The 16,747-nt window shown below is 39.3% G+C and overlaps 1 protein-coding gene across 1 annotated transcript in view; it reads left to right on the forward strand.

Annotated features, from left to right (window-relative positions):
- The window catches only part of NYAP2 (neuronal tyrosine-phosphorylated phosphoinositide-3-kinase adaptor 2), a 139,078-nt gene that overhangs the window by 46,357 nt on the left and 75,974 nt on the right, over window positions 1-16,747 (forward strand). The window contains exon 2 of the mRNA XM_072868618.1: window positions 13,045-13,343. Within this exon, the coding sequence (XP_072724719.1) occupies window positions 13,045-13,343 (299 nt within the window). The remainder of the gene's footprint in view (window positions 1-13,044; window positions 13,344-16,747) is intronic.

The following is a 16,747-nucleotide window of genomic DNA, read 5'->3' on the forward strand; positions in this document are numbered from 1 at the left end:
TGACTTGACTTGTAAGAAAAAAACTTGACATTTGTTTATTTCTATAGAAGACAGAACTGGTTTTTGATACCCAGCTCTAACCCTGTAGTCCTGACAAAGCATACAAAGTATTAGTGAGAAGGGTCCAAGCCTGGCTTTGACAAAGGATGTGATGTGACTGTCTGTAATAATGGGACAAAGGGGACTGGGGAATGTAGTCCTGCTCAAGTTTCTCAGTTTTGTAGTGGTTTTTTTTTTTTTCAAACTTGAGACATTATGTTGAATTTGACCCTCTGGTCTCAAAAGCAAGATGCTACTGATTTGATCAGCTTAGATGTTTGCTTCCTACAAGCCTGCCTCTTTGATAGCTTCATGACTTTGCAATCAGACATTTCCCAGCTGAAATAGGTAGTTGGTTCATATTCTGACAACTGATGTAAACCTTTTGTGGAAGTAATATCAATGTCTTTTAAATGGGGTCTTTAACTGTTCTCATTGTACATCAGTATTAATACAGGAATTCAGTCCTTCATTTCCTGGCTGTATTCCTGTTTTGTTTGATCATTTAAAAAAAAAAATCCATAGACTTTCTTTTTTCTTTTCAGTTCATCAGCCAAATTTAATGCTTATGTCATGACAGTGAAAAATGTAGGAAACCAGTTGATTTCTAGCTGTCATTCCTATACTATTTGTGGTGTGTGCAGGTGGAAAGGTCTAATAACAGACTGAGGGGTGTGTCTGCCTTTCCCTTTTCTGGCATGCACTACTCAATTCTGCTGAAAGTGAAGAATAAAATTAGTGCTGGTCATTTTCCTCTAATTTGAAGCAATCCATTTGCTCCTAGCCTGAAATTCAGGTTATTTCCCAATCCCATTGTGTTCAGAACATGAAGGAAACACTCATCTGTTCAGTCCTAAAAAAGAAAATTCAAATGTGGCTTTAACATGTCTCTTTGCTGATGAGGGCTTTCTCTGACGCACATTGATTGCCTGTCATACTCTGTAAATCAAAGTTATATATCTACATGCCCCATACTACTACTGCTAAAAAGGGATCTAATTGCTTCTCTATTCAGCTTGAAGGGCAATAAACACAGATTAATAAGCATATGTATAAATAACTCATATGTATTATGAAATATTATAATTTGCATTTATTTTTATCTGCATTTCAAGAATTATAGATCCACCTATAGATTAGATAGATAACCCAGTTTTGTCACTTTCACAGTAGGGAATCACTCCCCTGGGAGATACTTTCTTTCCTTGACACTATTCTTTCATGAGCCCTCTGGAAGTTGATCTGGGTCTTGAATCAAAGCTGTCCTAAAGATTTTACTGGATACACCTGTGAAGTATGAACTCCCTTTTAATATCTGAGGGTGGATTAAAATCTTCAGCTTGGATCACTCAAACATCTGCAAAACTCAGTTTTTACTTCCCAAGTTTTTTCTCTAGTGTCTCACAATCCTTAGATTGTGTTCAGTTTTCCCTTCCAGAATCCAACAGCAGGATTACAAAAGAGCCTTGGCTCTCATTTTAAGAGTGTGTTGTTACTTGTGGATATAAAGCAAAACTTGAAAACATGACCACAGGTAACCATATAACTCAAAACACCCAATGGGAAATATGCTGGGTTTACCCTTTACTTCCACACGGATTCTAGGAGGCACTTTTTTAGAGCTACAATAATGTAATTGTGCTTCTTCTATCTTTTCTTACCTCTAATCATCTGCTTTTGTTGTAAAGCAATGCATCCACTGGCTAAATAACTAGGTGCTGATAGGCTTTATTTAACAATTGTTATCTTTCACTTCTTACTGAGTAAAAAATAAAATACAAAGAGAATCTAGAGACCAGAATAATGGTCATCTGGTCATCACCAGAATTGTTAACACTTCTGCATGCCATTCTAGGTAGCCTAGAAAACCATTTTGCAGGCAAATTCACAGAAGTGTGTGTGTGTGTGAAGTCCAGTGCAGTTCATCCTTCCTAGAACTCAGTAGCTCTTTATTGCATTTAGTAAGTGGGTGACAGTACCTATTAAAAAATATGTTGCCATGAGCAATCTGTAGGACTTGAAAGCCTGCCTGATCCAGTACTACACATAATGGCCCAAAATGTTTGAGTTGAGGCTGCTCTGGTTTAAGGTTTTTATTGTGAGACCATCTTGAAGGAATTTTTTTTGGGCCTAGAGTTACAAAACTTGAAATCCTGGGGCAGCCAGTGCAGTAAGCACACAGCAGCAGGCTTCTGTGTCCTGTGTGGACACTGGGCAGCAGGGCAGGGAAAGGGGCATCATGTGTTCTGGAGCAGAGAACAACAGTATTTTCTTGTTTAAAAAAAAAAAGGCAGAGTTGAATTGCTGTGGTTTACTAGAGACACACAGATATCCTTTTGTGCTGCCTAGTCTGCAGACTAGCTGATTTGGGCTGCAGTGCTTGGTGCATACATACAAATTGTCTCTGAACCCCTTGCTGGCTTAAGTTGTTTTGAAGTAGATTGCTGCCTGCAATGTAGCATTGGGAGATGGAAAACCAGTTCATACTATGTCAGAGTTATGGTTTCTAGATAGAATACTTTTCAAAGGGGCTTAAGTGACCTAGAAATGTACATACACTAAAATTTACTACCAGCAGCTTTGCAGGTTTTAATAGTAATTCTTAGTGCAAAGAAAAGCAACGACACATTATTTTTGGTTTGTTATCTTCTTGTAAAATGAAGCCCAGACTTTGTGTAACCCTGATTGCCATAGCTCACCACCTCAATGTGCAGAAAGCACTATTTCTTGCAAGCTCAGATACTTCGAACATGCTACTCAATGAATGACAGCTCCAAAGAGTTACCTGAGGCATAAAGGGAGTTTACACACTTTTAGTATGAACTGCACTGAGCTGATCACCTCTCATGCAGGGAACTAAACCAGTATGTTCCCCACTTAATTTACCATTATACCATTGAATGCAAGTTACAAGGGTGTTTGCTCTTTGTTTTAATGTTTTAACTCCCTAAAAAATCCTCACACAGATTTTTCACAGCGTGGCAAACATATTTACTGTTGCTTTAGCAAAATTTAATTTCACTGCAGCTTCATAGGCTGTGGTGATGATCCTTTGGGCAATCTAAGTATATGTGACTAAAGGACCATTTAAGTACTACCTTCCTTCAGTGTCAGAGCTTGTTGGACGTAGTTTTTGCTCAACTATTTGGCAAAAAGCTAACCCTGCAAGAAAAAAACCCCACAACACAGCGGTGACCAAAAACTAGCTGAACATTCCCATTTGCAAAAGTAGTTCTGAGTGATGAAAATTGGCTTGTGCTGACTTTTGGCAGATTTGGCAGTTTATTGGCAGCTTTTATTGTAGCCAGTTTTCTCTAGTGTTAAATTTCCATATATGTAGAGACCTTTTAATAGTCTGGCACAGTTACTAAATCTGGCCCATTAGCTCTGTGCATGGGTACAGAGGAGAAAAGAATTTCTGTAGCTTGTGTTTGGACAATTCACCTTGATTTCTAATGGGAATGCATGGACATGCAATGAACGTATTGGAAAACCTAAGTATGGAATTGGTTCAGGGGCACTCTGGGTACATGTATGCATGGGACAAGCTATACTTTTGCTGGCTAGCCTCTTTCAGTGTCCTGACTGAAATCACTAAGTCTTAACCACCTATATGCCCATTACACTTGCTTTTTCACACACTCTGACATGCAATATTAAATCAAATGTGTTTCTGAAAATATAACGTCCTTTTTTATTTATTTCTCTGAACAAATAACCAGCTTCTGACAACCCTGGCTAAGAAACTGACATCCATCAAGATAGGCAAAGAGTTGTTTTATATTATTATTTCTAAATTTAGGTGTGAAGCACATCATTAATATTCTGTTGCAGCAATAATGGTCACTTTGCTATGGATAAAAAAGTTATATAAGCAGAGAGATTTTCAAAGCAACTTTATATCTTAGTGAACAAGCCTCTCCAGGCTTTGACGCTGAGAGCTGTCAATACTGATGTACAGGATTTCATATAGTTTTATTTACCAGATTGAGACTGTCCAGGGAAGAAGGAGAGAGAGAGACCAGTGTACACATCTGTGTGGAGTGATTCCCTTTCCTGTTTTCTGGGTTTATTGCACCTGTGAAAAATGTTTCACTTAGGTTTTGGAGTCTTTGTTTCCTTTTGCAAGGCACAGACATATATTCATGCTGTCCAGTTAAATCACAAAGTGGTGATCGACAAATGAACTGAAACCTTCCCTCCAGAAATCAGAAGGAACAGAGAGATGGTAATATGTATGCTTAATAGCACAAGGTTAGTAATGCTAGCTGTAAAGTCAAGGCAATGGACACCAGCAGGGCTGTTCCAGTGCAAAAAAGGATTTTCTGGTGAAGATTTCTATGGGTTCCAGCACCTGTGACAGTAAGGTGATGTATCCAGCAGAGCATTCATGTAGTTAGGATGGGGTAAGCTGCAGTAAGTTACATTTCTTTTGTTTCCTGTGCAAAGACCAGTTCAGCACACAGAAACATTGTAAGTGGGGAAAATACCGGAGTAAGCCTTGTGCTGTTTTGTAGGAACTTGCACTGTGCATTCCCCTGAAATAAAAATTTAAAAATACAATTTGTAGATTAAAATGGATTTAGTCCCATTTAAATTGCTAATGTGCAGATGATTTTTTAGCAACTACAAACTGACCCTGAATATCTATGAAAGCAGTACGTAAAATTGTACCTGGACTATTTGGAGATATGCCTGTTCAAGAGGATGCAAATCCTTGAGTTTTGCCATGTGCTGAGATGTCTGGAAGCAAAATTGCCCTATATGAATATGACAGATCTGCGGTGGTGAGCTGCCAAAAGACAAGCATTTGCATAAAACTGTCCCTTCAGTGAAGCCTGCATCCCTGTTGCATCCCTACTATGACTGTGCTACTGAGACCTCCTCCCAGGCTCTGTACGCCAGGCAGTGCCTCTCCCTTTCTTACCTACTCACATGACATTTATAAAAGAAAACAGAGAGACAAGCCAGCCCAGGAAATATGTTTTGAACTGAGAGTTATGAATGACAATATTATCAGAAGGATTATGTGAATAACTGGAGTTTCAGGTCACTAGTTGAACAAAAAAATCTATATGTTTTTCTATGGATCATGCTGAAGTGAAATTTGTGAGGAGTTTTCCTCCAAAAAGAAATGTTCTTCCTGTTCACTGCCAGGTAAGGATCAAACTCCTTTCTCTTTGGGGCTGGAGGCCATAGGAAGCATTTATTTAAAACATTAATTTCCTTGTATTTGAGATTGGATTTTCAAAGGAAAGTAGAGTCATGTTTGCTCGAGGGACTTGGAAGAGCATCTGTACAATCACTGTTTGAAATAAGCCTGAATCTGGAAAGGTTAGACACAGTGTAATATCTCGGTAGGCACAGTGCACTTGGTTTACAAATCGCCGTTCTTAGAGTGTCGGCACATTTCATTCATTTGTCCAGGTTTAAACTTTTCTCAGCGTCTGATCCATGAAAAGGCTTTTTTACTTTTCACAGATTTTCCTTCCATTACAAGTCTTCCACTCAAAACCAAGGAAACGTTTTGCTACAAAAACCCACAAAAATCATTTTATATGTTAATTTATTCCCATATCTCATTGAAATTTTTACTTAGCCACAGTTGCTCAGGCAGAGTGGAGTCTGCGCCATGTGGTTTTCCACTGAATGTGACAAAAATACAGCCTTGTTCTAGCTCCACCCGTTTTTGACAGGATGCAAAACCCCACTCCATTAACGCGAACATGCATTTGCACTCAGTTTAAACATTGCATATGGTTGATGTCTAATTCTAGGTGACTCTGAACATATGAGCTTTCATTTACTGGCTTTTAGCTGTGCATCTCCCATGCAAAATTAAAAATATCTGCAGTCATATACAAGCAGAGTGCTTTTCACTCCTGCCTGTTAAGTGTCCTCTGTATTCACAACTTACAAACCTTTCCATATGCATCAGTTAGTCATCAGTCGTACATGGGGCTGGAGCGCTGGAGACCCTGTGCTCCAGATGCATTAGCAAGTTTTGGTTCTCTGAGGAAAGCAACGTCAGGCCATTGTGGATGTTCAGCCCAGTGTACTCTTTGTTAGTCTCCAGTTTAAGAGGCAGCATACTAAAGACAGAAGGAATGCCAGTGGAAATAAGAAGTAGTACTTGCACTTCTGTTCAAACTCATGAAATACAGTTTTGTTAAGCTCTCTGTGGATCAGAAAGGTCCTTACTCCTCAGTTACTCCTTTCCAAGCTGTCTAGTTTATGTTAGATTTGTTGTAAAAATGGCATACATAGTTTTTATTTATCAATGTTTTCTTATCAAGTGTTTTGGGTTTGTTTTGGGTTTGTTTTGATTTTGATTTTTTTTTCCAAAAGCCCAACTATTGCTAGAATTTTCAACCTTTTGCATTATAAAAATAGTTGACTGTGGAGCATAGGAGATCATTGTTTGAAGTTAGGTTATCTGGCATTTTATGGAAAATCTGCTGTAGGCAGTCTTGGTTAGTTTTGCTTTTATCATCCATTGCGCACTGCATAGGAATTACAGCTGCCTTTTGGTTGCTCACCACGGACTCAGTTAATCTTACAGTGTAGTCACAACACTTGGTGGTTGAGTTTGATCTGGAGTATCTTCTGTGTGCAAGATTTAGTCCTGTCGTGGATGGCAGGAGCCAGACTCTCAACAGCAGCAGAGTACCGTTAAAGGTCTGTTACATGTATAGGTTGGCTTGAAGAAATGATTTCCTAGAAATAATCTAGTGTCAGACTACGTGGGCACATGTGTGCAAGTGGTACTACTTAGAACAGATTCACAAGCGACAAGCAATTTCTGCAAGGCTTTCTCGTTATTCCAGTGCAATAATGCAGGGACACAAAGAGGGAGTGTCAGCTCATTGCATGTTTTCAGGATCAAACCCTGGGCCTGTGGGTTTGACAGGTGTGATAAAAGAATAAATTTTATTTTATAGCAGTAATGTATTCTGTGTCCTGAGAGGCCTGACTTCTTAAGCAGCACCTGATCGCATACCTCAAAAGCAGAGGCATATGGCAGAGGTAAGATGTTTGATGTGCACTGACATGTCAGTTGCTCACTTTAGATAGTCCTCCAGGTGCACAAAATGACTCTAAATTTGACCTTTGTCATGATTCATTTACACTTTAGCCTGTATCTAAACGGATGGTAGTAGTATTCTCTGGATCTTGATGTGAGATCATTGTGAGTCATTTGGATCAGCAAAGTAATGCAGAAAAAAATTATGTATGTATATTCCTTGGGAATAAGGAGGGGGACCTCTGAAGTGTGATTTAAAAAAAATAGAAAAGAAATGTATGTAATTTGTTTGTATGTTTAATTTCTATAATACAAATGGTGTAGATTTGTGTAAAACCATACTTACGGTGCATTTCCTGAATCCATGATTGTGATCCTGCCCTTCTTTCTTCAGTATTACATTTCATGGTCTGCTGAAATCATGTTTAGGGGGATAAAAATAGTATATCGTCTGTTTTTTTGGCATCCAACCTCTAATTTACAAATATAATTTATGCTAATCTTGAAAGTGCTTCTCAGATACAAAGTAAAATGTGTCATCCTTAGTATATGTGTGTATAATTTATTCTGATGGGAAATAGACATTTCAAAGCCATTTCAGCCCTTTATACTCAGAACATTTGATATGAGCAGAGGAGCTGGGTGTTCATTGCTGTAAGACTAAGGAAGTGGTTAAAATAACAGTAGCTATTCTCTTAACCCAAAAAAGGTAGATACACCAAGGGATGAACTGCTGTTTGCTCAGTCAAGCCAGCTCATATACAATCCTTGAGTTAAGTATTTTTATTTCCTTTGTATTTTTGCTGATGATTAGTCATTTTTATGATGGACTTATAAAAATCTTCCCACGTCATCACAGTCAATTTTTTGTGACTTGTCTTTTCTTCAGTCTCTAACTCAGATGGCTTCCCTGATGGATTAGATGCATGTCATGGGGGGCTAGCACTGCATGGGCTTGCAGCTCCCCAGAGGGAAGAGGCCTGGCCACCCATGTGCATTGTTTGCCCTATAATTCATAGTTCTCCCCACTTTGGCAGAGGAGCCTGCAGAGACTCCCAGCTCAGTTTCTGCCAGCTAACAAACCCATATCTGTGACTGAGTCTTCCTCAAGCACAAGAGGAGTGAGCAGCTGCTATTGAAATGGCTTCTCTTGGTTGCCTGGTATTTCAACACTCAGAGAAGGACGGAGACCTGCTGTGGTCCCAGACTGGGGTGTGTCACAGCAAAGAAATGGCAAAATACCTTCAAAGATGCCACGTCACCAGCAGAGTACATTCCCTTTCCTCCTGCTTAGGAGGTCAAGTCTCATAATCAGGTGTAGTTCCCCTTTTGAACTTGTGGATAAAAAGTCAGAAAATGTCATGTAAAGGAGCACAAGAAGAAAAATAGAAACTGTACAAAGATGAGGAGAGCTACCAAGTGGTTCTTGGTGCCTGAGGCATGAAACTAATCCATGGTAAGTCTGAACTGATAAGAGAATTTCTGGATGAATACCAAGAACAAGGGTAGATAGATGGCTGGGAAGAAAATGTAGCTCTAGGGTATTCTGACTTTATGGGACTTAGATATTCCCAAGAATTCTCCTACTCTTTACAACTGCACTGAGGAATTTAATATTCCACATTGTTTATAGTTAAAGCAGTAACACCAAGTAAAACAAAAGTTTTTCACACAACTATTAATTTGTTTTCCAGGAATTAATTAAATTTCTGCCTGGACCAAGTAATGAAACTTCACAGCAAATTAAAACTGTTATTTGCAATGCTAAGTAGGAACAATGCCAATTAAAAAGACCACACCGATTGAGGCAGGCAGTCTCTGGACACTTTTTCTCTGCCATGTATTTTTCAGCAATGTGATGAGAAGTTCTTTTTCTTAGTTTTTTAACTTAACAACTTGAAAATATATTCCTAGTCAATAGGAACGTCATGACTCATGGCAAAGCAAGGTGGAAATGACCTTGCCTGTGACCTTGCATTTAGAGTATTTTCTGTGTTCATTTTTAATGTTTAGCCTTCCTCTATAACTTGCCCTCTTGTGATGCGTAATAAAATGAGTAATATAAAAGACTTTCCCCTCTGTAGTTATTCAAATATGTAGACATTTCAGTTATTCCATGCTGCAGTTTGGTCAATGCTCCAGTATCTACTTGATAGAATAGAGCAGGCAGAGCACAATAAGCTGAGCTGTAATGTGTCCAGGACTGCGATGATTACAGCTTACGTGCAGGCAGGCTGATACCGCAGGTAGGAACAGCAAGGTCAGTATGGTTTTATGCCAACCCAGTTCTGACCTCAGAAATCTCAGCTAACAGAAAAAACCTGTGTTGGAGGTATAACAAGACTCATCAGATCCATCAGTTGGAGCTCTTTTTCGTATTTTAGAAATGAAAGCTGAAATCCACTATTACTGATTTAAGGCAGATTCCACCATTTTGGTATTTGTTGTAATGATTCAGTTCCAGTGCTGTGTGGAAGAGGGAGATGGATGGGATGCTTGCTTACCTTCCAGTGCACCCAAGGAGGGAGCGTGGAATCTGACAGCACTCGATGGTCTACATCGGACTTGTTAGGTAGGCTTTGGAGAAGCCCTGTAACATGTTTTTGAAAGGAGAGCTGCTTCGGAACACTCTTCTTAAGGGTGTCTGGAGCCAACCTCACTGCACTACCCTTTTTTCCATCTACTGCAGCATCAATCACTAGACCTAGGCAAACATCAAAGTGCATTTTCAGCACTAAGTCAGCTTTGCTGTAAGTGTGTAACGTGAGTGATCATATGATTAATTTTGTTATTATATAATTCATGTCTCTCTTTGTAGACAAATGGCTTGCATTTTTAACAGTTATTTGAACGCTGTACATAATTCTTTGTCAGAGAAGCAGCTGAACCTGGCCAAGTTCAAACTGAAACTTCCCAGAGGAATAATCCAAATCTGTATTTCCATATATATTAATAAACTGTGTAATACTTGCAGCAACTCACATAATACAGTTTTGAAATGAGATAGAACTCATTATCAGTACAATGAGGAGCACAGGCTCTTTCCTGTCAGAAATAATGGAGTGAGATCTACACAATTATTTTCCCTCGTTGTCTCTGTAGTCATTTATGCAGCAAGGTGCTTATAAATCTTTCTGGGCCTGTTGTGCTGTAGTGGGACATACACCAGCCCCAGCCAACTCCTGTGGTTGCAAGCAGGAGGAGGATATAATGAAAGCAGGAGAAGTATATAAATAAATCCTTTAATTCTGTCCGGTTTCATGATGTAACATCAGCAGCGCTGTGCATCGCAAAGCTGCGTTGCACAAGTCCAAATGGAGCTTCAGCATGCTGCTACCTGAGGGCAGGGGGTGCCACGTTTGAAATCTGCCGTCCTGCTTTTGTACTTGTGCTCTGGGTATGAGTCTGGAGTGACTCCTTTCTCTGTGCACCACAGAGGATTTCAGTCTGTATTACTGAGATGTGAACTTGGCACTCCACCCAATGTTACGCTTGCACTTACTAGTCAAGCTATGCTAGGAAACACCTGCTGCCCAACACTCAGGAATCGCTACCAGCATGAGTAACAAACCTATGCCTTTTGTGATCCTGGTCGATGACCAGGGTCCAGGACCAAGAATTAGAGGCTAGTCTTCTTCAGCTTGGGATTTACAGCTTGGGATGTAGAAAAGCAAGACCAGATCTACTTCAGCCATGAAGCAGAACAGGTCTGTTCCCATATGTACCTGCAACCTCTCTCTGACCTGGCTATAGGCTGCTTATTCTGGAGTAAGTGTAGGAAGCAGGTGAGACCGATTTTCATCAGTGATGTTGAAGGGAATTCAGTAAAGAATGAAAAAATTATGGGAAGGGAAGGAAAAAAAAAGGGACATGACTTAATTGTTTAATGAGATAGTGCATTTAGACGCTGGACTTATATTTTGAAAGTTTCTATTCCTGGCATACAAGATGCAGCAGTTTGGCAAAAAAACATGCTTCGTATAAACGCAGTTCTGTGTATTCTTAGGAAAAGGGTGAAACGTGTCACCTCAGTGGAATTTGTGCAAGTCCATCCAGAACCAAATCTACCCTATACTGTGTGGCTTAAACACCTCCATGCAGTAGTGAAGTAAATGCACTAATTAAATAGTGTAACCTGATAAGAATTTTAATGTCAGAGACATGGTGAACTGAAATTTTGTTTGCTAAACGCGATTTATCCAATGGACTTAAGGAAGGAAGCAGACTCCCCACCTGCGTTCTTCAGCATGTTTGGATAGTAATCTTCTTTAAATAATGTGACAGGCCCTTTTTGTAGTCCAGCGTCAGAGGATTATATTATTTTCATAACAATTTATGAAAGATTAGTAGAGGCATAGTTAATCATTTAAATTAGCTACAGGTTTTTTATTAATCTTCAAATTAATGAGTTCTACCTCTTGATCTTTCTGGCTGCAAATCCCTCTGGAATTGATGCCAATTAGGATTTGGTAATAACTTGGTTATGAACATGGACCAGTGTGTGCATATGCATGGCACGCATGTGTGCACATGTGTGTACATGTGCGGGTAGGTGTCAGTGCCCCTGGAGAGTGGCACATGTTTAGTTAGACCTGTTCAGTTGTTACCAATTTGGAAAGTGGACCTCTCCACTAGTGGAAATTAAACAAAAATGCAAGGACAGTAGTAAGCAAACAAAGGTTCTGCTTTATCATGCACAAAGTTGTGCGTTGCACAGTGCTAATCTGATGCTTTTAGGACAATTAGATACAGCTTGTGTATTACCTCCAATGAAGATGGGGACAGTATGAGGGAATGAAGTGACCTTACTCACTCTTCACATGAACTATTGAGAAATGTTCTTGTCTTTTAAAGAAGGAAATGTGTTCCAGCACCAAATAAATTTCACCAGCCCAAGGCAACATCGAACAGAAAACTTACAGAGGAGCAGACTGACCCTGCTTAGAGCTTCACTCTGTGTGAAGGGGAAACAGGAGGTAATTAGGGCTTTCCAGGACTTCACAGTTCTCAAACTGACATTTCTATGTGCTCGCAGTGGTACCATTTCAAACCTCCTTGCAAACAGGCCCATGTTGACCTGTGTGTGTTGCTGAGTTTTTTTGCATAGTCACTGAATTGCCTTAATTGAAATGTGCTGTAGGTTTACAGTATAAGCATCAGTAAGAGCTGTTTTTCAGAACTGATAAGCCTGCATGAGTATATCAGGAATAATACCAGGTTCTCAGTCCTGCCATCCACAGTACAATGTAGTACTTGGTATGACAGCACTTGTTTCAGCTGAGCTTTCCTTCTTCTATACCTGTGTTTCTGAATGGTTGCAGGTTATTTTCTTCCTGGTGTCCCACAGCCCATTGCCTTTTCATATCTTATGCTTGTATCTTATTAGTCTGATGCTGCTCATGTTGCAGCTTCATGTGGATTTGATGAGATATTAATGTTCAGTTTCCTGTATCCAAGTAATTTTTAGAGCATTTCTTTCTCTTACCATTCTTTAATCTGAAGGGAAATGATTGATTGGACCCCAAGAGCCTTGTTTCCCAAGGTATGTGAGTGCCTGTAGTCAAAGATGAGTGCAGGGGAGTGCGGATCAATACACGATGTTACATTTCTAAAGCAGTATTCTTTCCCCTACTTGAAGTCTCTCGTCTCCCTGAAAATTCAGTTCTGACTTCGGATGTTTGAGATTTGTTCTATAGACAATTTCTAGTCACAATGCTATGAAACCTGAACAAAAGCTTTTCTCAATCTTCTTGTAAATTTTGAGTGAGTGCATAGCGGTATATCTACGTTTCATTTGTTGGCAACTTCTGTTGAAAAATAGACTATTCTAGTAGTCATCTTGTTTTAAGAAAAGAAAAGAGCCAAACCAAACCAAATTCAAAAGTACAATCTGCTCATCACAGGCAGAACTGACACCCTGGTTCCAGGTACAGTTCAGGCAAAAGTGGATCATTTACTTACATGCGTATTTTCTCTTACAGCATAGGTGGAGAAGTAGTGAGAGGAAATGAAGGGAGCTACGTGGGGAAACATTTCCGCATGGGATTTATGACAATGCCTGCTCCTCAGGACAGACTGCCACATCCTTGCTCCAGTGGCTTTACCGTGAGATCCCAGTCTCTTCATTCTGTTGGAGGAACTGATGATGAAAGTAGCAGCTCTCGTAAGCAGCCACCTCCAAAACCTAAACGAGACCCCAACACCAAACTAAGCACCTCATCTGAAACAGTCAACACTGGAACAACAAGTAAAAGCGGGAAACTACCGGACAGGACTGAAGGTAAATACTATAATTCTTTGGAAAAAAGGTTTTTGGTGACCTAGTGTTAAGATTATCCAGTTGATAATCTTGCACTTAAGAACTACCTGTATGTTTCCCCATCTGTGTAACAGTGCCAGCACAGGTATCCTAGATCACTGTTCTCCAAGTTTTGTACCAGTGGGTAATTGCCAACCTTTGACATTTCTCAGAACCGTACCAGTTATATGGCCTGGTTAGATACTGGGAAATGAGTTGAATTTATTCAAAATGAAGGGAAAAAGAGATTGCTATCAGATGGCACGTAGGACAATGTTATCTGCATGCCAGCCAAGGACCACTCCCCATATCATTAGCACTGTGCAAACCACAGCTTTGGAAAGGGTCCTCCTCAACAATGAAATGAAGGACAGAAATTATTAAAAAGAATACTGCGTGGCCTTGAAACTCTATAGAAAGGAAATATCATCCAACAGTAAAAATTGTACCCGAGATGATATAATGTATTGCCCAAAGCTTCCATTTGCATATGAGTCTACATTTTCTCTTCCCATTCCTCCCAGTTACATTTCAGCCAGTGCAGCATTCAGAAGAAAATAAACAAATTTGTTGAATAAGGATATCGCTTCCTTACTCTGAACTACTAAAGATGAGCTAACGCTATAGGGATCTTCTCCTTCCTTTCTTCCATGCTGAAAATGCATTTTGTGCAGCAGTAGGACCAGCTGTACTCCCTGCTAGGAGAGATCAGGATGACTCTGCTTCACAGTGTGAACTGTAAGAAGGAACCCTTAGGGACGAATGGTTTTGATCAGTGCTGGTCTTTCCCACTGCTATGTTACATACCAGTTTTGACATCCCATGCAGTATGTTGTGCTCTTAGTGTGTATCCCTTTTGCTTGTTGTGGCCAGAAATACTAGGTACATTCATGCTATAACCCCTTTTAAGCAAATCTTAAGCACTGATGACATTTTACAAAGTCATGAGGGATAACAAAGATGCAAAGGAATTTAAAATTCAACTGGTGGCACATATATCTATGATTGTGAGGTTGAACACAAACACTGAACAAAACTAGATTTATTTATGCTGTTGTTGGTAGTTATTTTGCATATGACATTTACCATTACTTCCGTAGCTTGTCCTTTACAGTGACCATTACATCAACTCCACTGAACAGACTAAGATGACAAATCCAAGCATTAAGTAGCTGCCCTTAATAAAAGCAGTTTTCCACAATTTTACTGGACCAAAGCCTACACAGAAACCATTCAGATTTCTGCCACAGGCAGATTCAAAATCTCATATCAGAAAGTCTTTCAAGTCTTTCATTTAATACAAAAAGAGAATGCATGGCACAAACTTCTTGGTCTGATACGCTCTCAGGTGAAAGGCAGGAGCTCTTAAGTTGCTTAAAAGTTCTTTTAAAAAATATTGTATTCTAAAATATTTTTATAATTCTTTAATATACATTAGCATTCTTTCTTCCTGAGTCTGCATAACCAGAATTACCAAGGCTAAATGAAGTTTGTTTTGCAGAGAGGGCAGTAGAATAGGCTCTAATGTTTTCTAACTTGTTTAATAAATATTCCTGCAAGTGTGCATTGAGTCACACAGTATGTTGTGCTCTTCGGTATGGCTGACCTTGGCATTATCTCTAGGATGATTAGGAATGAGGTCTGTTTTACATCTATCCTCCAGCCCTCTTCCTCATTTATTGAGAAGCAAGAGACTTTGACAGCCTTAAATTAGCAATAATAATAATGATAGTGATAATTGAAATACATCCAAGTATTTTACCAATCTCACAGAAGTTATGGCAGACTCCTTAAGCAGTCTGTGTCCTCATGAAACTAGATCTTCTTCAGCATTATTATTATGGAAGGTTCTCAAAATTTTGCTTCCTTTCCCTCATCTCCTCCTACCATCTGATATTTGACACCGAGGATGTAATATGTAGTCATGTCCCTTCTGACAGATTTCAAAGTTTGAAATTGATTGACACTTCTGTTTCCAAGGCCAGGTACCACTTTGCCTCCTCCCACTCTGCGCCGGTTGAGCTTGATCTATCCCATTACATGGTCATTATGAGTGGCATGTGTGGTATTGTAGCAGTGTTCACTGTGGATAATCTGTATGACAATGGTAATACTACACCATAGTACCAGGTATTGCAGAGCGCCTCAGATTCATTAGTATAATCAAGAGCTGAATATTCACAGCAAGATCTCTGGAAAGAACTGGTGAATAAGTAATACTCCATCACTAGCGTAAAAGGTAATACCTAAATGCTACCTTTTAGTATGACTAAATGCCTTCATGGAATACTGAGAATCTCTATGATACTTAACATATGACCTGTATAATATTAATTCTGCTGGTTTATATGTAGTGCAGCAATGGGCACTTTTAGACTACCATAACGAAGTTCCTGGAGATTTTGAATTGACAGAACCCTTTAACCATACCGTCATTGTCGCATGTACAGAATATCTGCCCCATTTGTATATGCCTGGTTTTATATGTGCCAAACTTATAGGGGTTTCACCAAAGACTTTGATACATAGAAAGTAAGATCAGATTGTAGGTGTTTTTTTGAAGTAAGCAGTCAGATTTTAAAGTCTGAGATATACTCAAGAGTGGTACAATATGGTGTTTGGATGAACAAGCTGGATTTCTAAAATGCTTTGCTGTCAGCAGGAGAGAGTTTGTTATCACCTGTGCACTTCAAGGTAACATGTTTGTTTTGATGAAAGAATTTTCACAGTCATCATCTGGCTAGCATAGGAATGTTTATATAAAAACTGTGGTCATACATTGATGAGGACATTTAAAGATGAGCAGAATCAGACAAAAGTCAAAGTTATCTCCAGTATTGATCTGATACAAATATTAAACCAGCTTTGTCCCAGAATATTAAATTATTAGTGTTACTCTACAATTAATTCCCAGCAAATTTAGTATCTGAAATTGTGCCTAGCTCAAGGAAACCTGTGAAGCTCTGATTCTGCCAGTCTGTTTTTTGTGTGCAATTGGTTAAGTTTTTCCATATCTAGTAGTTCTCATTCTAGTAGCAGTCTTTGAATTCAAGAAATTGTAAATCTGTATCTTTCCAATTTCAGGTGAGATAGTCCATAGGATACAGTATTCACGTTCTCCTAGGGAGGTCTTTGGAAACTCAAGTTCAAGAAAATGCCTGTTTAACTTTCAGTCACTGTTGTCCATATCATACCCAAATATTTGTATGTGCATGTCTCACACATTTGCATGTACCTGTGGTATGTGCAGGCTGAATAGCTACAGCTTTTTCCAGGAAGTATGGAAAACAATGATGAAAACCCCTATTGTTTCTCCATCAACTATTGTGGAATCTCGACAAAGGAGTTGTCACAAAATTGTTCCCAGCTCATTTTTTTTTATGGCA

Source organism: Ciconia boyciana, chromosome 7 (assembly GCF_034638445.1).
Source record: "Ciconia boyciana chromosome 7, ASM3463844v1, whole genome shotgun sequence".
NCBI classification, from domain to species: domain Eukaryota; kingdom Metazoa; phylum Chordata; class Aves; order Ciconiiformes; family Ciconiidae; genus Ciconia; species Ciconia boyciana.